The sequence below is a fragment of the Cynocephalus volans genome, chromosome 15 (assembly GCF_027409185.1).
Source record: "Cynocephalus volans isolate mCynVol1 chromosome 15, mCynVol1.pri, whole genome shotgun sequence".
Taxonomy (NCBI): domain Eukaryota; kingdom Metazoa; phylum Chordata; class Mammalia; order Dermoptera; family Cynocephalidae; genus Cynocephalus; species Cynocephalus volans.
Window position 1 is genome coordinate 42,016,921 of NC_084474.1, and position 20,950 is coordinate 42,037,870.

The 20,950-nt window shown below is 38.0% G+C and overlaps 1 protein-coding gene across 1 annotated transcript; it reads right to left on the reverse strand.

Annotated features, from left to right (window-relative positions):
• Positions 1-4,454: 4,454 nt before the first annotated feature.
• On the reverse strand, positions 4,455-20,720 carry SLC7A13 (solute carrier family 7 member 13). The gene is given in 8 exon segments (XM_063079256.1): positions 4,455-4,608; positions 4,610-4,680; positions 7,379-7,461; positions 7,464-7,721; positions 10,363-10,371; positions 15,073-15,209; positions 20,061-20,239; positions 20,241-20,720. Coding segments are annotated over 8 exon segments (1,371 nt in total).
• Positions 20,721-20,950: the final 230 nt, after the last annotated feature.

Here is a 20,950-nt window from a genome sequence, read left to right on the forward strand (position 1 = left end):
ACCAGGCACACCATGCCAGCACCTTGGGGCCTGCCCAGGGACCCGAGGCAAGGAGAAGGGGACCGGACCTCTCTGCCACAACCAGGTATACTGAGCCAGCACCTTGGGGCTCACCCAGGGACCTGGGGTATAGAGTTGGGGACCAGACCACCCTCCCAAAACCAGGCACAACATGCCAGCACCTCGGAGCCCACCCAGGGACCCAGGGTATGGAGAAGGGGACTGGACCTCTCTCCCACAACCAGGCACACCACGCCAGAGCTTCAGGGCCCGCACAGGGACCCAAGGCATGGAGAAGGGACCAGTCTCCCACAACCAGGCACACAGAGCCAGCACTTCTGGGCCCACCTGGGGACCTGAGGCATGGAGAAGGGGACTGGACCTCTCTCCCACAGCCAGGCATACCAAGCCAGCACCTCGGGGCCCACCCGGGGAACTGAGGTATGGAGAAGGGGACTGGACCTCTCTCCCACAACCAGGCACACCAAACCAGCGCCTTGGGTCCCACCCAGTGACCCGAGGCATGGAGCCAGGAACCAGACCCTCCTCCCACAATAAGGCACACCATGCCAGTACCTCGGGGCCCACCCAGGGACCCAAGGCAAGGATAAGGGGACTAGGCCTCTCTCCCACAACCAGGCAAACCATGCCAGCACCTCGGGGCCTGCCCGGCCCAGAGGCATGCAGATGGGGACTGGACCCTCCTCCCACACCAGGCACAAAACATCAGCACCTCGGGGCCCACCTGGGTACCTGAGATATGGAGAAGGGGACTGGACCTTCCTCCCACAACAAGGCACACTGTGCCAGTACCTCGGGGCCCGCCCAGGGACCCGGGACATGGAGAAGGGGGCTGGACCCCTCTCCCACAACCAGGCACATGGCGCCAGCGCCTTGGGGCCTGCCCAGGGACCAGAGGCATGGAGAAGGGGACCAAACACACTCCACAACTAGGCATACCGCCAGTGCCAAGGAGCATGCCGAAAACAGCACCTCCACGTGGGTGGCCCACCACAGCCACCACAATAATCATGGCTGCTGCAAAAGCGGCTAGATGCCACAGCCACCACGTAGATGGTCTGCCAACCACTGGAGTGCATTCACACAAGAAGGGTCACCAGCAGAGACAAAGAAAAGGAGGATGTCTCTTTCCGCAAAACCCATTTCAGAGTGACAGAAGAAGCATCTGCTCTATGATAATATTGGGGGACCTGATCACATCTCTCAGCATTGGACAGATCATCTAGGCAACAAGTTAACAGAGTAACCATTACTCTTTCAGAAGGAGAGAAGAAATCTAGGGCATTTAGAGGGGGGAGGGGGAGGGAATGGGGGCAGGGGAGAGATTGGACAAGGGCCATAAAGAATAATTACGATTTGTAACAATATATATGCTAGTAATATTGATTTAATCAACCTATCTCAATGTTCAACCCCAAAAGTATGCATAATCGATTTTGATTCAATAAAAATAAATAAATAAATAAAGTAAACATGACAGGAAGATGAATTGCTGATGGTCAGGAGTGGTATAAAAGTAATTGGAAAGTAGAAAATTTATCATACCATAATTCTATAAAGAATATTTTCAAAAATATATGAAACTATATGAAATTCATTTTATGAATTCTTGAAGTCTTGAAATTTTATAATCCTGTCTTTGCTACCATCAGCCAATTTCTTGTTATCCTGATGAGAAACAAAAATTTCCCTGAGAAATTGCATTGACCTATCAGACTTGCCTAGGTGGTATCCCACACAGTCTGAGAACAGGCATGTCCCAGCCATAATTTATAAGAAAGATTTAGGAGATTTAAGTGTACAGTGGTGCCAAAACAGCAAACAAAAGTATAATACTTAGAAAAAAGAAGTGACAGCTCTGCTCTACCCTGCCATACTCAGAACATACCCAGAATGACTGCACTGTTTACTGCATAAAAGTTAAGGACATCATTACGTTTAAAACAAGACCTGGAGAGGAGTGGAGAGATCAAGGTTTTCAAAAGCAACAGCTCTTGAATCCTGAGGGTTTAACCTGGAGAAGAGAAGACTCAGAGTCAGGAGATGGCTATCACCAGATACCTCAAATGATGTCATGTGAAAGAGGATTAGACTTACCCAATAGGTAGAAATTACATTGCTGCTTCATATTAGGAAAATCTTTTGGAAAGGCAGAGTTGTCCAAAGGTAAGTCAAGCATCTTTAGCACATTCTGATTCCCCTATTCCTGGGAATATCCAAGCATAAGTGGATAAGTTACCTTGTGGGGGTGCTGTAGACATTTGAGCTTTCTTCTAATTCTGATATCAGTCAAATCTGTGATTCTTCTCACTTTTAATTCAAGTATCTTCCAGGTCTCCAGAATCTGAAGCTCTGATCCTGAATCTACAAAATGTGAACTTCCATGGGACGAAACTCAGGAATTATTTTGCCACATACTGAGTTGAAAGATCATAAGAAGGGGAAAGTTAGGCAGTTGTCTAAATGTAAGGAACGTTCATGTGAAAGAGATGCTGAGCTGTGAGGCCCACATGGACAACTGTCTTAGGAAATAAATAACATGATGTAAATAGATTAACCTCCTGACCTGAATACATTATTGTTTAACTTTGATGTTTACATTAGTCCATATCTGTTGTTGATAACATAATACCTGAAACTGGGTATCTCGTAAAGAAATGGAATTTATTTCTTAGAGTTCCAGAGACTGCTAAGTCCAAAGTCCAGGAAACATATCTGGTGAGGGCCTTCTTCTCGTTGAGAACTCTCTACATGGTCCTGTGGTGACCAGAACGACAGACAGATGGGGAGAATGGATTGAGCAAGAGTGAGCTAACATTTTCACTTGCTCTCCTTATAAAGCCATCATAACCATGCTCACGACCACACATCAAGGGATTAATCCATTCATGAGGGTATAGTCCTTACAATCTAATCACCTCTAAAAGGCCCCACCTTTCAATTATCATGATAGTATTTCCTACTCTCTTACCATTGTTAGAACGGAGATTACATTTCTGATACATGAACTTTCAAGGGACACATTTAACCCACAGCAATGTTTAACAGTATGCCAGGAGGGGATGGGGCATGAATAACTGGGAGGGATTGTCCTTAATACACAAGAATAGGGTATCTAAGTTGGCTGAGAAAGCCAGTGTATTAGAGTTCTCCAGAGAAACAGAACAAATGGATCTGTATATGGAGAGAGAGAGGTAGAGATAGATTGGTTTATTTTAAGGAATTGGCTCACATAATTATGAAGGCTGGCAAGTCCAAAATCTGCAATGTGGGCTGGCAGGCCAGAGACCTAGGGAAGAGCCAACATTGTAGTTCAAGTTCTGAGGGCCATCTGCTGACAGAATTCCTTCCTGCTTGAGGGAAGTAAATTTTTGCTCTATTAAGACGTTCAACTGATTAGATGAGGCCCACCCACATTAGAGAGGGCAATCTGCTTTACTCAAAGTTCAACTATTTAAATGTTACTCTCAAAAGAAAAACACCCTCACAGAAATATCCATAATAATGTTTGACCAAATCTGTGGGCACCTTAACCCAGCCAAGTTGACATATAAAATTAACCATCACACCAGGGGATGGCTCCTCAAATGTGACAATTCCTTTGACCTCTGTGGGTGCCACCTATAAGGGACACAGGGTGATGAGGAGTATAGCTTGTTAACAAAGTAGAGCTTGTTAACAAAGGTCACTGAATGTCTTCCCACTTTCCCTCTCTGCTTTCTGAATGGCCATCTCATAACCCAGATCCTTTAAAACTCTTAAGTAGACAACAATTTTTTGATTGAATGATACCGACCAAGTGTGATTACTGGGATGCTGTCCACTCAGACATCTGTCACACACACTTTGTACACACAACTACATAGTTGTCAATAAGTCACAGTTTAATCAAATGAAGTTGTTCTTCTAAGGCAAAAAGGCACTCAAAGAAAACCTAAAAACTCATGCTTCTAAAACAGCTATTAGCTTGAAAAAATACCACGTACTAGAGAGGAAAAGCTAATAGGACAAATGGAATTCTTTGCATCTTCAAATAAGCACCAAAAAAAAAAAAAAAAAAGAACTCAAAAAAGGAAGACTATGCTTTTTTAATTATCAGCTTTTATTACAAGTTCACCATAAATTCGATAGAAAAAGGCTGGGATACAAAAAAGAAAAAAAGAAAGAATGGGAGAGACATTATCAATGTAGTGAGCTATGCAAACCAAGACTTCACTTTTTATTAAACAAAACAGAGCTTTAGTTAGGAGTAACTATTTCTTTGTTATTTTAAAGCCAGGTACTGTCCTGGGCACTCTTATATACATTATTTCATTTGAGAACAAAAGTTGCCATAAGGATTTCATCATTAATGTTTCATCACGTGCTTAATCTTTATTTGAATTTTGGTGTTTTTAGAAGGTTTTTGTTTGTTTGTTTTTAACAGTCTCTGCTTACGGCATATGTTCATCAGACTCATCAGGGAGGCAAATATTGAATAGTAATTGTAAATAGCAAGTCATCTTTTCAAACCAAACCAACTTCAATTTAAAATATGTTAAAGGTATGTAAAACAGCAGTCCACTGAAAACAAAGAGAAACACATAAATAATGCATATGTGGAGACTTTACCAAAGTTATCAAAACCAGCACAGGTACCAACGCAAACTGCAAAAACACCTGAAAAAAGCAAAGTTAAAAAAATTAATTAGATATGAAAATCCATTTATGACACCTGCATATTTTATATAAATAAAAAATAAAATACAAGCGAATGACAGAAAAGAGGCTAAATTATCTATAAAGTTAGGTAAACCTGGCTTAGAACTCAGTTAAATGCTTGAGTAAAAGGAGATGTTGAAGACTCTTATTGTCAAGGTATTGATTGGTGGGAATGAGCATCTATCATTTGACTATTCATGAATGGAAATAATTATGACCATCTGCTGATAAGATTACCCATCTACTGATCTAGGTGGCATGAATTTGTTAAGAAGGAGTGTCTAAGGACCAGTGGAAGTCACAACAATCTTCCCTGGAAAATATCTCAAGGCAGGAAGAAATTGATGACAGGGCTGGCTGGTTAGCTCAGTTGGTTGGAGCACAGCCTTATAACACTAAGGTCATGGGCTCAGATCCCCAAACTGGCCAGCCGCAAAAAAAAAAAAAAAAGAAAAGAAAAGAAATTGATGACAAAAACACAAAGACTATCTTCAGACCCTCTGTTATTCAGGTAAATATTAGCAGGTAAATATTATGACTTTGTAGGCTCAGCCTATTAAAAAACAAAACAAATCAAGAGTGAAACTTTAACCAAAACATTCTTTTCTTTTGTTTCTGTTTTGCCAAAAACTTTAAAGACCTATCCTTGGTGCCTGCTCTATGTTAACACTGTAAGGACCCTATACCTACCATTACTCAACCGAGGGAGAAAATTCAGTAGGTAGTCACTTTTAAGATGGCCTTAAGAGACAGATATGAATCTATACCCCAAAGATATAACACAGCTAGTCACAATTTATGATACCCTTTAATTAGAGGTCATTCATTTGGAACTTAAATCATTAAGAATCTCCTCTTAATTTGTAAAAACCCCTGAAAAAGATAATCTATCATCTCACAGCTCAATATCAGTTATCAAATAATTGAGAGAGGAAAAAAGAGCATTCATGTGGGCATATAAGACAAAGTCAACCACTTATATTTAAGGTTACCCTTGCCTTCTGTTTTGATGCAAATATTTGTCAAATAATAACATAAATAATAATGGCTATCAATGTAAGACTGTAGACTGTTTGCAACCCTTAGCTTATTTAATATATCCAACATTAATAGAAGGTAGATATTATTCATTGCCTTTACAGATATGAGGAAACTGAGGATCAGGGGCTAAATAACAGAGCTCAGCTACTTAGCCAAGCAATTGAACTTGAGCCCAAGCTCTTAATAATTATCTTATACTAAGAGGGTACTTCAAAAAGTTCATAGAAACATTATTATTATCTTTCAATTCTATTTTTTCCACAAGCTTTTTGAAGTACCCTCATATTTCTTAGTGTATTAACAAATACATCATCAGTTTATAACTTCTTTAAAATTGTATTTCATTAGGGTCAACAATCTAACAAATGTCAGGGTCAGAAAACAGCAAAGAAGGGACAAATTTAAAAGATGCTGCATGTAAAACTATGAGGAGAGCAGACCTTGGGGAAACGTGTTCCATGGGGCCATGGAAGTCAACACTTCTCTAGATTAGATCTCTCCTTTACCATATGTTTTCTTAATATCCTCTGGAGGCCACTGTGTAGCAACTATCATACCATGGTTTTTGATTCATCTGACTGTCCAGATAGATTTTAACCTGCTTAAATGCAGGAGCCAAGTCTTTATCCTTTCAGTACCCAGAGTACCTTGCAAGGTGCTTAAAATGTAATTGCTTCGCAAAAGCTGATACTCAGATACACAACAGTTAAGGGATGGCTGGGTGGAAAAACTAGAAGGGAAGACAGAAAAGGCAGGATAGTTGTAAGTCATCCAAACTTGGTAATTAGAACATAGCTTTCTTCTTCTTCCTCCCAGAGTTTTTCTTATATTTTGTACTTAGTGAAACACTCCAAAGAAACTGCCTGGATTGAATCTTGGCTCCACTCCATGCTGTGTGAGCTTGGACAAGTGACTTAACTTTCCTAAACCTGTTTTCTTACCTGCAAAATAGGGATAACAGTAGCATCCACCTTTTATATCACTGAGGATTAAAGGTGATCATTCAAGCAAAGCTTTGAACATACCAACCAAGACTATTTTATTATTCTGATAATCAGAGGATCAGGGATACATTTCCCCAGTAATGTCGTTATACTACCAAGTTTTTATTTATTTCCTGCTCTGTGATTAAAGGGCTGTATCCTCCCAGTGAAATTTTTCCTCTTCCACACTGAAAGTAATTTTCAAAGTAAGTAAAGTTGAAAAGACGGAATTTGTTGATGATCAAAGTAAATTGATGTTTTAGGACAGTAGATATTATCACCTGTGACTTCACCTTGCCTCTTCTGTTTTTTATCTACTAAATCTGACCCTAACTGTGGAAGACATGGGTGTGCATATGTGGCTGCATAAGTAAAAGTAATCTCTGGTCAAAAGACTCATGATAATCTGTCTGATAGTTTCACCCAGAGAACTATCTTTCCCTCCAATACACCATTAAACAGAATCTAAGAGATTGTATATTGAGTAAAACATATCCAATAAAAATGAAAATTAAAACTATGACCAGATTAATAAAAATATCTACTCATAGATGTTCTAAATATAGTCTTAAACACAGTTACACCCAATATCTTTTATTTCATACAGAAAAAATCAGAAGACCCACTTTTACCTTATAAGGTCTAAGTTCCTGGTATCTCAGTTTTAGTATTCCTACCATTGATAAAGCAGACCAAAAAGAAATTAAAAAATAAGATAGTTTATCAAATCAATTAGGTTTATTAAGATAATTACAATGGATGCCACAATTACATGAAATAGCACAGATATAAATGGCACAGAGTGAATATTAAGTGTATTAAATAACAAAGGCAGATGGCCCTGTTGGCTTGCAATATATTTCACTCTTGATAATTCAAATACATTAATCAAAAGATTGCTAAATAATGAGGCAGAAATAGTAAAAGGAATAAGCCATGTTAACAAGGGAATAACTCAATTAGTTCATGTGATAGCTACAGAATTTGCAGAAAATCAAAAATACACAAAAGGACATATATTAAAAAAGAAAAACTAATGGTAAACCTTTTAATACTATTCCTAAATGAAAACAAAATTTAAAACGTAATTAAGAAAATTTAATTTTGGTTAATTTTGTTGTTTATTTTCTTATTTACACTTACATGGGTCCATTTTAGCCTTATCACACTGTATTATAAGTGATTATCATTTTATATGTCTTCCACAATAGAAGAGGAATTTTTGAAGGCAAGGATTACTCATTTCTTTTCTGTAAAACTAGTACTTCACTCTGTGACAGACATATACAGACATACCTCATTTTATTGCACTTTTCTTTATTGTGCTTTGCAGATATATTTTCACAAATTGAAGTTTTGTGGTAATCCTGCACTGAGCAAGTCTGTCAGCACCATTTTTCCAACAGCATGTGTTCACTTTGTGTCTCTGTCACATTTCAGTAATTCTTGCAATATTTCAAATTTTTTCATTATTTTTATATCTGTCATGGTGATCTGTGATCAGTGTTCTTTGATGTTACTATTGTAATTGTTTCCATGTGCCATGAACCATGCCTATACAACATGGAAAATTTAATAGATAAATGCTGTGTGTGTTCTAAATGCTCTACTAAATGGCCATTCTACCATCTCTCTCCCTCTCATAGAGTCTTCCTATTTCCTGAGACACAACAATATTGAAATTAGGTGAATTGATAATCCTACAACGGCCTCCAAGTGATCAAGTGAAAGGAAGAATTGCACGTCTCTCACTCTAAGTCAAAAGCTAGAAATGGTTAAGCTCAGTGAGGAAGGCATGTGGAAAGCTGAGACAGGCTGAAAGCTGGGCCTCTTGTGCCGAACAGTTAGCCAAGTTGTGAATGCAGAGGAAACATTCTTGAAGGAAATTAAAAGTGCTGTTCCAGTGAACACATGAATGATAAGAAAGAGAAACAGCCTTACTGCTGATGTGGAGAAAGTTTTAGTGGTCTGGATAGAAGATCAAAGCAGCCACAACACTCCCTTAAGTCAAAGCCTAATCCAGAGCAAGGTCCCAGGCAAGGAGGCTGCAGAAGAAAAGTTTGAAGCTAGCAGACGTTGTTTCATGAGACTTAAGGAAAGAAGCCATCTCTATAACATCAAAGTGCAAGGTGAAGCAGTAAGTGCTGATGTAGAAGCTGCAGTAATCAATTAGCCAGAAGATCTAGCTAAGATCATTGATGAAAGTGGTTGCACTAAACAACAGATTTTCAATAAAGACAAAACAGACTTATATTGGAAGAAGATGCCATCTAGGAGTTTCATGGCTAGAGAGGAGAAGTCAATGACTGGCTTCAAAGTTTCAAAGGGCAGGCTGACTCTCTTGTTAGGGACTAATGCAGCTGGTGACTTTAAGTTGAAGCCAATGTTTATTGACTGTTCCAAAAATCCTAGGGCTCTTAAGAAGTATGCCAAATCTTCTCTATCTGTGCTCTATAAATGGAACAACAAAGCCTGGATGACAGCACATTTGTTTGCAGGATGGTTTACTGAATATTTTAAGCCCACTGTTGAGATTTGCTGCTCAGAGAAAAAGATTCCTTTCAAAAAATATTACTGCTCATTGACAATTCACCCAGTCACCCAAGAGCTCTGATGGAGATGTACAAGGAGATTAATGTTGTTTTCATGCCTGCTAACACAACATTCATTCTGCAGCCCATGGATCAAGGAGTAATCTCAACTTTGAAGTCTTATTACTTAAGAAATACATTTTATAAGGTTACAGCTGCCACACATCATGATTCTTCTGATGGACCTGGGCAAAGTAAGTTGAAAACCTCCTGGAAGGGATTTACTATTCTTGATGACATTAAGAACATTCATGACTCATGGGAAGAGGTCAAAATATCAACCTTAACAGGAGTTTGGAAGAAGTTGATTCCAACCCTTATGGATGACTTTGAGGGACTCAAGACTTCAGTGGAGGAAGTAATTGCACTGTCGTGGAAATAGCATGAAAACTAGACCTGGAAGTGGAGCATGAAGATGTGACTGAATTTCTGCCATCTCATGATTAAACTTGAACAGATAAGGAGTTGCTTCTTATGGATGAGTAAAGAAAGTGGTTTCTTGAGATGGTGATGTGAACATTGTTGAAATGACAACAAAGGATTTAGAATATTACATAAACTCAGCTGATAAAGCAGCAGCTGAGTTTGAGAGGACTGATTCTAATTTTGAAAGAGGTGCTACCGTGGATAAAAATGCTATCAAACAGCATCACATGCTACAGAGAAATGTTTTGTGAAAGGAAGAATCAATCCATGCAACAAACTTCATTGTTGTCCTATTTTAAGAAATTGCCACAGCCACCCCAATAGTCAGCAGCCAACACCTTGAGCCATCAACAATCATCGACACCCAGGCAAGACCCTCCACCAGCAAAAAGATTACGACTTGCTGAAGGTTCAGATGATCAAAGCAATAATTTTTTAATTAAGGTATGTACATTGTTTTTTTAGACAGAATGCTATTGTGCACTTAATAGACTACAGTATAATGTAAACCTAACTTTTATATGCACTGGGAAGCGTATAAAATTAATGTGACTCACCTTATTGCAATATTTGCTTAATTGCTGTGTCAGAAACTGAACCCACAATATCTCTGATGTATGCCTGTAGTTTCAATAAATAATTGCGAAATGAATTGATTTTGTTGAATGGATGATGTAATGCATGCTTGTTTTCTAAAACTAGCTCACAGAGTGCTGATAGTTGCAGCCAAACTCAAAAAAGTACAGTGCAGTACTGCTGACACAGAAATGAGCCTTACACACATCATGATACAATTTGAAATGCTTAACAGAAAAATGAACCAAGTAAACAAAGAAAATAAATTACACACAGATAAAAACATTTATGACATTTGGGACTTGTCTGCAGACCAGTGTTCTCAACTGGAGGTGATTTTGCTCATCAGGATCATTTAGAAACATCTGAAGACTTTTTTGGTTGTCAAAATTTGAGAGATACATTGCTCCTGGCATATAGTGGGTGGAGACCAAAGGTGCTACTAAGCATTCTACAATGCACAGGACAGCCCCCTACAACAAAGAATTATATAGTCCAAAATGTCAACAGTACTAAGTGGAGAAACCCTGCTATAGACCAACCTTTAGAGAATATTCTGATTTTTTTTTTTCTTAAAGGTGAGATGACTTTATGAACACTAAGTGTTCATAAGTCAGTAGGTATAAAAGGCACTAATGAAGAAAGGCATTCACAAGAATTCACTTAAGCCTAATTTATATTGTATAGATATGTGCTAGGACAGATCATTTAGTCACAGAGAAACAAGTTCTCAGTTTTTCAATGGAATGAGTACAGGAGGGCCTAGTGTCCCTGGGGGTAGTTGTCCTCTGGGGGTTTTCTATTGTGCCAAGGTTGGTTTCCAGGGAAACCTCTGGGACATTGAAATACTGGCTTGTACCAAATAGCAAGACTTTTAAAATGTGACAAAATTAAAATGTCATCAATAGTTCTTGTTCTTAAAGATCTTTATTTTTTTAACATTTTAAATAGCCTCAAGTGCCATTTCACTTTTCCCTTTAGTGCTATTCTACAATATTGGGTCTTGTTTTAAAACATCACTTGTCCTACTTATTGTACATTTCAGATAGGGTACTGTTGGTCGCTCCTCCTGGATACTCATTCCTCCACACTTTTCCTATTTTCAGACTCATTTCAGAAATTTTTCTCTCCAGTAATGCAAAGGAAATTCCCCTTTAATTTCCTAGTGTGCTTTCTACAAATGTGATTGGTTATAACTCAAGAAGGGCCAGGTGCAGCCTTACCAGTGCTGGCTGGCAAAAGTCAACATCTTTCTACATATCTTTGCCTCTATCTCACAAGTGATCCTTTTCCTTCTTACTCTTTTCCACGTGTCATCTCTTTTCATTTAAAAATTATATTATATATGCTTTTGGTAGAAAGCAAAATAAATAGCACTGAAGCACATAAAGTAAAAAGTAAATGTCCCTCTCCTCACCAATTTCTTGTTCATGTACCCCAAAGGTAATGACTGTTCACTTATCTTTGGATCCTCTTCCAGGAATTTTCCATGAATATATGAGCATCTGTGAGAGGTGTATGCATGTGTACATGTATGTGTGTGTGAGCGTGCGTGCATGCATACGTGCTTAGGCTTGCTTTTTTCACTTTCTAATGTATCTTGATTGGATTAGTACAATTCTCCATATTCCATTATATAATTGTAAATTAATTTGTCTGCCCATTCCACACTGGTGGGATTTGTAGGTTTTTCTCAGTTTTTTTGCTAATATAAAGCGTGCTTTAACAAAAACCCTCATGCCTTCTGTATTTGATAGTTGTGCAATTCTCCTCAGAGTAAATTCTTAGAAGTGAGACTTGTGAGTCCAAAGGTATATACATTTTTACTAAGGGCAATATTACAAAATTACCCTCCAAAAATGGTTTCATCAACTTGCCAGTAAGTGATTCTAAAATTGCCATTTTCTTTTTAAAATTCTCAGCCACACCTGGGTACTTGGGACCCACTACCTACAGAATGCTTCTGGACAGGAAAACCATCTTAGCCTTTGTTCCTATATAATTTATTAACTGTTTTAGATTACATTGCCCTGTGCCAATATTCTCTATTTTTAAATATGGCATGGAACCTTCCAGAACACCTGATGTGAACACTCCTGCCAGCAATGTGTTACCAGGGCTTCAGGAACACTGACATCCTCAGGCTGAAAAAGCTGGGAACCAGGGATTCTCACTGTGCTATTTCCACACTCCTCATTCTAGAGGGACAAACTTCCCTCTGCAGTTGTAGACCTTATTCACAATAAAAGCTATTTTTTCTTTTAAGAGAATAATAGATAAAGAAACAGATCAGAGCTCCAATACTGACAGACAAAAAGATTGGATGAATAATACTGTTGTTTTTTTTTCTATGCAAACCACAGAATCCAATATTTATCACAGCTTAGTATAATTTTTTCAATGTTCCTCAAATAAAATGTAGCATTCAATTCATACCATTTCATAGATACTCTATATTCCTTTGGGAACTTTTCATGTCTTTCAAATATACCTGTTTGATTGAAAAAATGCACTCTTTGATCCTCAAACTTCCTTAATTTAAGAACCTGATTTTTTGCTTATAACTTCCCCCCTAATTATATAAAGTATGCACTTCAGTAAAGAAAATTTGGAAAATTTAGTGTAAAGAGTAAAGCAAAAATTACCCACAATACTATCCCAGCTGATCAGCATTGTTAAATGTTCACTTTCTGTTTTATATCATAATATAGATCCTGCATTTTTCCTCATTATTGCATTGTAAACACTGTCCCTTTACCTCAAGGATTCATTGACAATATGATCTTTAAAAAAGCTCAGCCTGGTCTACTATATGGATTTCCATAAATTATTTATTTATTTCAAATTTTATTGAAAATTTTGGTGATCTTTAAGTTTTTGCCATCATACATAATACTATGGTGGCAGTTTCTATACATACAATTTCTATGTACCTATGTAGCTCTGATTATTTTCTTAATTTAAATTGCCACCTGATAAAGTATTTGGATTCAAAAAATTAATTTAGAATTTAAACAAAGACTAAGGATTGCATGCCTAAAAGAATAAGCACGGTACACCAAATGCAAAATATTTGATTGCAAGTCAAAACACTTCATGAGTTTTCCACACATGCCAAAACTATTATGCCACCCACAGACTTGTTGCCACCCTTATGATACACCAGAGGAGATATTCACAATTTTCTAATAACCAGAATGGCTAGAGCACTGGCAGTCCCAACAGATGCCAGCTTTGATGAACCACAACAGCTGTGCCAGGTGATCAGCAGCCCTTACCACACTCATAATTGAATTTGCAAATTTACTCTTTACTACGTCAAGGTAGTTAGTAAATCACTGCTTGTTATTATACAGTTTCCCATTTGGTTTGCTCCCATATATACTGAGAATCTGAATTATACCTACTTTACATGTCCCTAAAACACCTAGACAACTATGAATCAGCACTGATACCACATGGCAGCACCTTGCATGGTAGTCACATAAGAATTGAGGGAAAGTTTGTTAGAATGTTTATATTAAAACTTCTTAGATTTACTTCCAGTGCCTCAAAGATTCACCAAAAGAATAATAGCTATTCAAAAGAAATTAGAGAAATTAGTCCTAAAGGTTCTGGGTGACAGGTTTACCTCGGAAGGTGGTGCCTCAACATTTAACGCTGGTGTGAGGAAATTACTAGTCTTCCACTCTCCCCGTTTCTCATTTCTTTCCAAATTTCCTTTTATTCCTTGAATCTGTCAGTCATTTGTAAATGTTTGTTTTTTTCTTTAAGATTATCTTATTCTTTTATTTTTCATTCTACAATTGGGCTCTAAGATAGTTATTTTTAAGTCAAATTTCCAATATGTTCAGGGCCCTTTGCCACCATAAATTTTAGAGCTGTTTATGGTAAATAACTACATTATTTTAAATATTAATATTAGTTATATGCATCAGTTGACTGGGAGCATCTATAGTAGCCCTTTCCACAGTTTCAGTTACCATGGTTAACTGCAGTCCAAAAATAGGTGAGTACAGTACAACTAAGATATTTTGAGAGAGAGAGAGAGAGAGAAGCGGGACCACATTCACATTACTTTTATTACAGTATATTGCTACAATCGTTCTATTTTATTATTAGTTATTGTTGCCAATCTCTTCCTGTGTCAGGTTTATAAATTAAATTTTATCATATTTGTATATATACGTATATACACACACACACACGTATATAGGAAAAAACATAGTATACGTAAGGTTCAACACTATCCACAGTTTCAGGTATCCCCCACAGGTAAAAGGGGACTACTGTACTCATTTAACTGCTAATGCCCTACATTTCAAATGTATCATTCTTTGTGTCACCTAGAAGGACACTGAGAATCAAATGTTTTGAAAGTTTTAGTAGACTTGTTTACCGAGTGTCACCATGGTGAGAAGAGATCATGAATGGAATACTAATATTTTGAATCTGGTCTGCACCATACATCGGCATTATATATACCTTTCTATATTATCAGAAAATGCACAACCATGCTTGAATATGAATCTCCTTTCTAAGCCAAAGCATACTCTTTGGCCCTCTGTTATTTTAGAAAATTACAAGTTGGCTCTATATATAGAATAATGAATAGCAAACAGGAGACTCGTAAAAAAAAAAAAAAAAAAAAAAAGCAGACTGGTAAAGTGATACTTAAGATATGCTGATAGGACCAGCACTTTATTTATTGTCTTAGCCATTTGCTTACAAACCTGAAGAGAGAATTTCCCTGGGCATCAGAACAGTCAGGCAGGAAAAAATGTTAACCGGTAAAAAAACCAGAGTAACCAGAGGCAGTGCAGTAAATACGCATTTGAGAACTGTCGTGCTGGGTTTCTTCAGCTCCCCTATAACACTTAAAGGAACAAAATCATAATTGGTAAAATCTATTTCTTAAATTTAACTTTAAAATTGCTCCATGTGCCAAGCATTGGGCTGGGATCTTCTTCCTGTGCTCTCTACCAGCACCACCACACACACACACACACACACAGATCCACACTGGCAAACTTCTACACACCTGCCCCCTCACATGGTGCTAAATGAAGAAAAGGGAAACATTTTTTTCATTCCCCATAGATGGTAAAATTTCTGAAGAACAACACAAGAACGAAAAGCGAAATCTTAGCCCACAGAGCCTGTACCGTTTGAAGCCTACCTACGTCTTCAGAGCTGAGTTTGGTAGTGGGAATACAATGGTGAGAAAAAAACTACATGAAGTTTAACCTCAAGAAGAGAAACTACACATTAGTTAAACAATCACATAAGTAAAAGTTAATATGGAGACTATGATAAGTGTCCATATGAAAAGAAACGAAGTGTTGTAGGGATACAGTATATGAAATTTTGGCAGTCCCTTTTGCTATCAGTGTCATATGAGTATGTAGGCAGACTGGCCTTTTTGCAGTTTTTCAAAACGCCATGAACTTTCTTGCTCATTTTCTTATGTGGAATATTCTTTCCTTTCTTAGTTGCCTAGTTGACTCCTACTCTTCCTTCAGATCTCAGCAAAATCAGCACTTCTTCTGGAAAAATAGGAAAGGAAACTGTCCTGGGCTAGCAAAATTGTCCTAGCAGTCTCATAGCATACACCGAAAGGAGTTAAAGAGTCAGTCATAAATTCTCCCCAAAGGCTCTTTACTATTCCTTTACGCCACTATTAAGAGCAAATAAGAGGAAAAATATCAGATTTAGCATCGTATGTAATAGACTTTCTAAGATAGTCATATTTCCAAATATTAATCCCATTCATTGCACCATTTTCCCCAATTTTGCCATTCTCTGAGAATTACTCCCTGACACAGAGACATGAACATCTTAGCCATTTATATATGAGTACAGACATCTGATTCACTGGAAGCCAATCATTGTCAGTATGCAAGAAAATTTCTTTATAGAATTTGAACCAAAGATCAATGGGACTTAGAGAATCAAGGAAAAAGCAATGTAATGGTGATTTAAAAAAAACAAAAGAGGGTGAGAAATCTTGTTTTTTTAACATCCTAGAGCTTCCCTATTTCCTGTTTCTTCTGAAGATTGGTTGCTTGAATTTGCCTTGAAATGCAGCATTATTCTTCCAGTAAATTCCCCTTTTATTGTTTAAGCTAATGTGTGTGGTGTGGGTCTGTTACTTAAAACAAATCTCCCTAACTAGTTGTAAGGTAAATGAGGGACATAGACCTATTCCCCCTCCCCATGCATACCAGAATTCCCCTTCTCCCCTGGGAAACCACCCCTGGCCAAGGTACTTACCCAAGGAAAGGCACATCTCCTTTAAGACACATGTCCCCTTTAAGACAAAGGGAAGACTGGAGAAAGCAGGGACCCTAAGTAAGTTAGCAAGCTGGTGTTAAACTACTCTGGCACCAGGAGAGTAGTGAGTAAATTAACTTCTCTACTCAGCTAGATCTCCCTTGCACCCTGAGTTGGGTGAGGGTCTGCACATAAGCATGGAAATGATTTACATCCCACTTTGATCTGTTCACTATACAACTGTTGTATGTACCCCATGGTGGTGCAGATTTCCAGCTGGCCAGTTACCTCCAGCAACCCCCAGAAGTCTAATAAACTGATGTCTCTATGTATTGGCTTGGGTGAGTTTTATGGAATAGGCAAACACTACACGAGCGCCCTCTCAGATCTGGGCTCCCACGATACACTAGTAAATATCTATCAAAATTTTTTCCATCTGCAACTGCCCAGGGATTGAACATAAAGTCTGTGGGGTACACTAATATGAATTGATTAAGCATCTGAAGAGTAAAGAATTAGAAAGCTCTCATTTTAACTCTGCCTGCACCACATATCAGTTATGGGCTTCTGGGCAATCAACATATGGACTGTCAAGGTCTCAATTTCCTTATCAGCATAGTAGGGAAAATGAAAACCATAGAGACAATAAAACTCCAATCCTAGTGCCTAGCACTTAATAAGTGCTTAAGAAATGGTTGTTGTTAATGACTATGGTTATTAATTAAAGTTTGTAACAAACAAAAGGGCAATTTTTTAGATTAACTACACTTTCCTCTGGGCCTTTTATTCATTCTCAGGATGTATTCAATTTATCTCCGTAAATTTAATTTATAATAAAGGGTTATAATAGTGCAACAGGTAGTGAATATTCTTGGGTCTTGAACTTAGTAATGGATATTCCTGCACCATGCAAGGTCAGCTGCCTACAAATCATCATTTTACAGGGAAAAGTATGTTTTAGAACAATAGCCTTACTTAAAATTTATTTAATAAATTAGCAACCCCAGCACACACTGAAATTCCTTCAGCTTTTGTTTACTGCCAGCTGCTTGTGAGGAATTCTATAACAGTTTATACGTTACTAAATTCTGTAAATCTATTTATAGCAGAGAATAGTTATCTAACAATGAAACATCTCTGGCAATGGGACAAGATGTAATTGGCTCAAAGAGAAGCCAGAGATATCTCTTCTATCCTTAAAAGAGAGAGACAATGTAAGAGAGAAAAAAAGTTTTTCTCATTTTTCTAGCCCTTCCAATTTCAGTGGCCAATTTAATCACAAACCACATAAAGAATAATCTTCTCACAGCTTTCTTAACTCAATACCTCACTTTTTAACTCAACACAAACTGACTTTCTTCTTATCCTTGAAGTTCAACAATGACCTCTTACTTAATCAATGAAAGTGTTCTGATCAGTCCTTATATTCCTCAGCTTCTAAAGCATTTAACCATGTTGATTATCCCATCTTTTTGGAACATATGGTGATTTTCCTTCATTATTCTCTGAGCCTCCTCTAGCTTCTTTACCGAATCTTCTTTCTCTACCTACTGCCATTATCCAGTCATCTGTGCCCAATCCTATGCCGTTCTGTTCTTCCTCTCTCTACATACTTGCCTTAGTAATCATGTCTATTATCAGGACCATCAGACAGAAACCATTTGCAGTCACCCAAGATTGCATGCCATGTCTTATATGCACCCTGCATTCTTTTGGTCTCCACAGCTTCACCCATGTTTTTCTACTGCTGGAGTTTTTTGGATTCAATTCGAATTGCCACTTTTCTCACTCAATGACAGGGAAAGTTACTTTTTCTTCTACTAGATTTCCACAGTAGATATATTGTTCCCTCATGACTATTTATTAAATACTGTATACCATTATTTGTTTATAAGGCACAGAATTATAGTGATTTTAAGCCATGATGCCTATTTTGACAATTTTTTAAAAAAGAAGTCCAGAGAGAAGATACTTGCCACAGTTGTTTAGTGGCAGAGGTTAAACCAAAATCTAGGTATTGCCTCTTCTACCAGACTGTAAGCCTCTTCAGGATAAAGACTTACTCACCTTGAGGAATTAGAACAGGGTTTTAAAAGCAGTCAGTGTTTAAAAAAATAGTTGCTGACTGAATGATTTAATAAGTAGATAGACACATCAGTCGGGGAGGGAGTCCCTAAGATTAAAGATAAATTTTGTTTAAGAGTCTGGAGTCTGCTTCCTATTTAAATGCCAAGGAAAAGAACTGGTAAGTAAGATTGAGGGGCTGGCTGGTTAGATCACTTGGTTAGAGCATGGTGCTTATAACATCAATGATGACCAGCCACCATAAAGAAAAGTTTGACATTGAGAAAAAAATGAAATAAATGTGAAAAGTCCTGAGGAGATGGGGGGGGAGGATAAAGAGTTCAAAGGAAGAGAATGACTTTGAAAATGAAAAGAGAAGAACTTTTTTCCTGACATTGAAGGGAAGGGTATTGAATCCAGCCTCGGAACCCAGAATCTAGTATATCTATGGTTCTCTCTTCTCTTTAAAAATTACTTAAGAGCCTAGTACAAGTGCGAGGCAAGACTCAACACTCGTTGCTCTGCTCTGAGATTCTGAGTGAGCCAAGAAGATGCTGTCCCACCTGGGCACCCACTTCAGCAGCCAGCTGCCCAGTGTTGCCATTGTGGACAGGGGCGACGGAGCTGCTGGAGAAGTTCTTCCTTCAGGTGCCCAAGGAGTGCTAGTCTGAAGGATGGGGAAAGAAGGGAGTCTCTTTGGGGCTCCTGTAACCATGGTTAAAGGTAGTGGCCCCAAATATTTATCTTTGCATTTTGGCTAATTTATCATTGGAATGCATCCAAGATTGCTATAGGGTGACTTCTTTCATAAGGTATGCATGAAAATTATAGTCTTATTAATTTCAAATGGTTAATGTAAAAAAAGCCAATTGGATACAAAATCAATTTATAGTATTACATGAACCTTTAACATTACATCCATCAGTGGAAGAAAAAGATAAAATACAAAATATAATTCCAAATATCAATAAATAAAATTATGTTAAGAGTCTAAGTGTATCACAACCACCACAACACAAACACTGTCTAGCACTGAATTATGCCTGGATTTACAGTTTTATGAGCAACCCCAGCATTCATCCATTAACAGAAAGGAAACTAGATTAACACAGAGGTCCAGATACATATCTGTGGTCCCAGAAAAGAAAGCACAGAAAGAAAAGCTGTTCAATCAAATGAGTAATTTGGCATAAACAAGGAAAACATTAAGAATAGGTGATAGAGCAAGGTTGGCATGACCTGATTTAGAAAGTCACAAAGAAGAAAAGAACATTCAATCATTTATTTAGGGTATAGCTCAAAATACAAAAAAAACGATGTGCATTTCGTATTGCATGCAATAAGTCATGGCTTAAGATTTTTTTCCTCAACGCATTGTTAATTAGAATATGTAAAATATCCTTGAAAGATGGCTTCTATCAACTGGGAAGCATCTGGAAATTCAGCATCAAAAGAGTTTTGAAACCTTTCTGCATTCTCCTTCCTCCCTGTCACCAGCAACACAACTCCACTTGGAGAAATGAGGCCAAGTATAGCCATTTTCAGCACTGTGCTAGCTAGCTGTCTGAAGCCAAGTCATTTCTTTCACACCACGAGAATTCAGAATTCCCACAGTCCACAACACAGCCAGCACCAGGCATTTCTTTGGCAGCTTTGGGGCAGAGCAGCTGGGATAAAAAGGCTGGATGCTATACTCAGCGAGGAGCAGGGCCTGGCTAGCTGCTACCCCTGGCTCCAAAAACAAAGATATCCAGACATTTGGGTAAGTGATCAAGGAGCCAAAGCATCTCTTGAGAAAATAGTTGTGAGCTCCACTGCATGGGAAGGTTATACCTATCTCTGCAGAGCAGAGAGTGGTCATCTTGGCCGATATAGCACAGGCAGCCCAAATACACAGGGAGAGCCCCACATTCTTACAAAAGTACTTCAACACCCCTTTAGGGGACACAAAAATCCCCACACCAATTATATTAATGATTAAAAAACATGTACCTCCATAATATCCAAACACTCTCTTGAGCCATATTTTCTTCTCTTTATCCATTGTAATTGAGGTGTTTTAAAATTCTATATAAATTATAGTTTCTGAATTTTCCTGCCTCTATTGCTGAAAAGGATGTTCATGGATTCTCTGAAATAAAACAATGCTGTCCTTTTTGTTCCACCTTCATTAAATACAGCCTATTTTCAATAATTAACGAAACATATGACACATCCAAGTAAAACAGTCTAAGATTTTTTTGGAAGGGTTTAGTTTGACTTGCCCTTTAATTT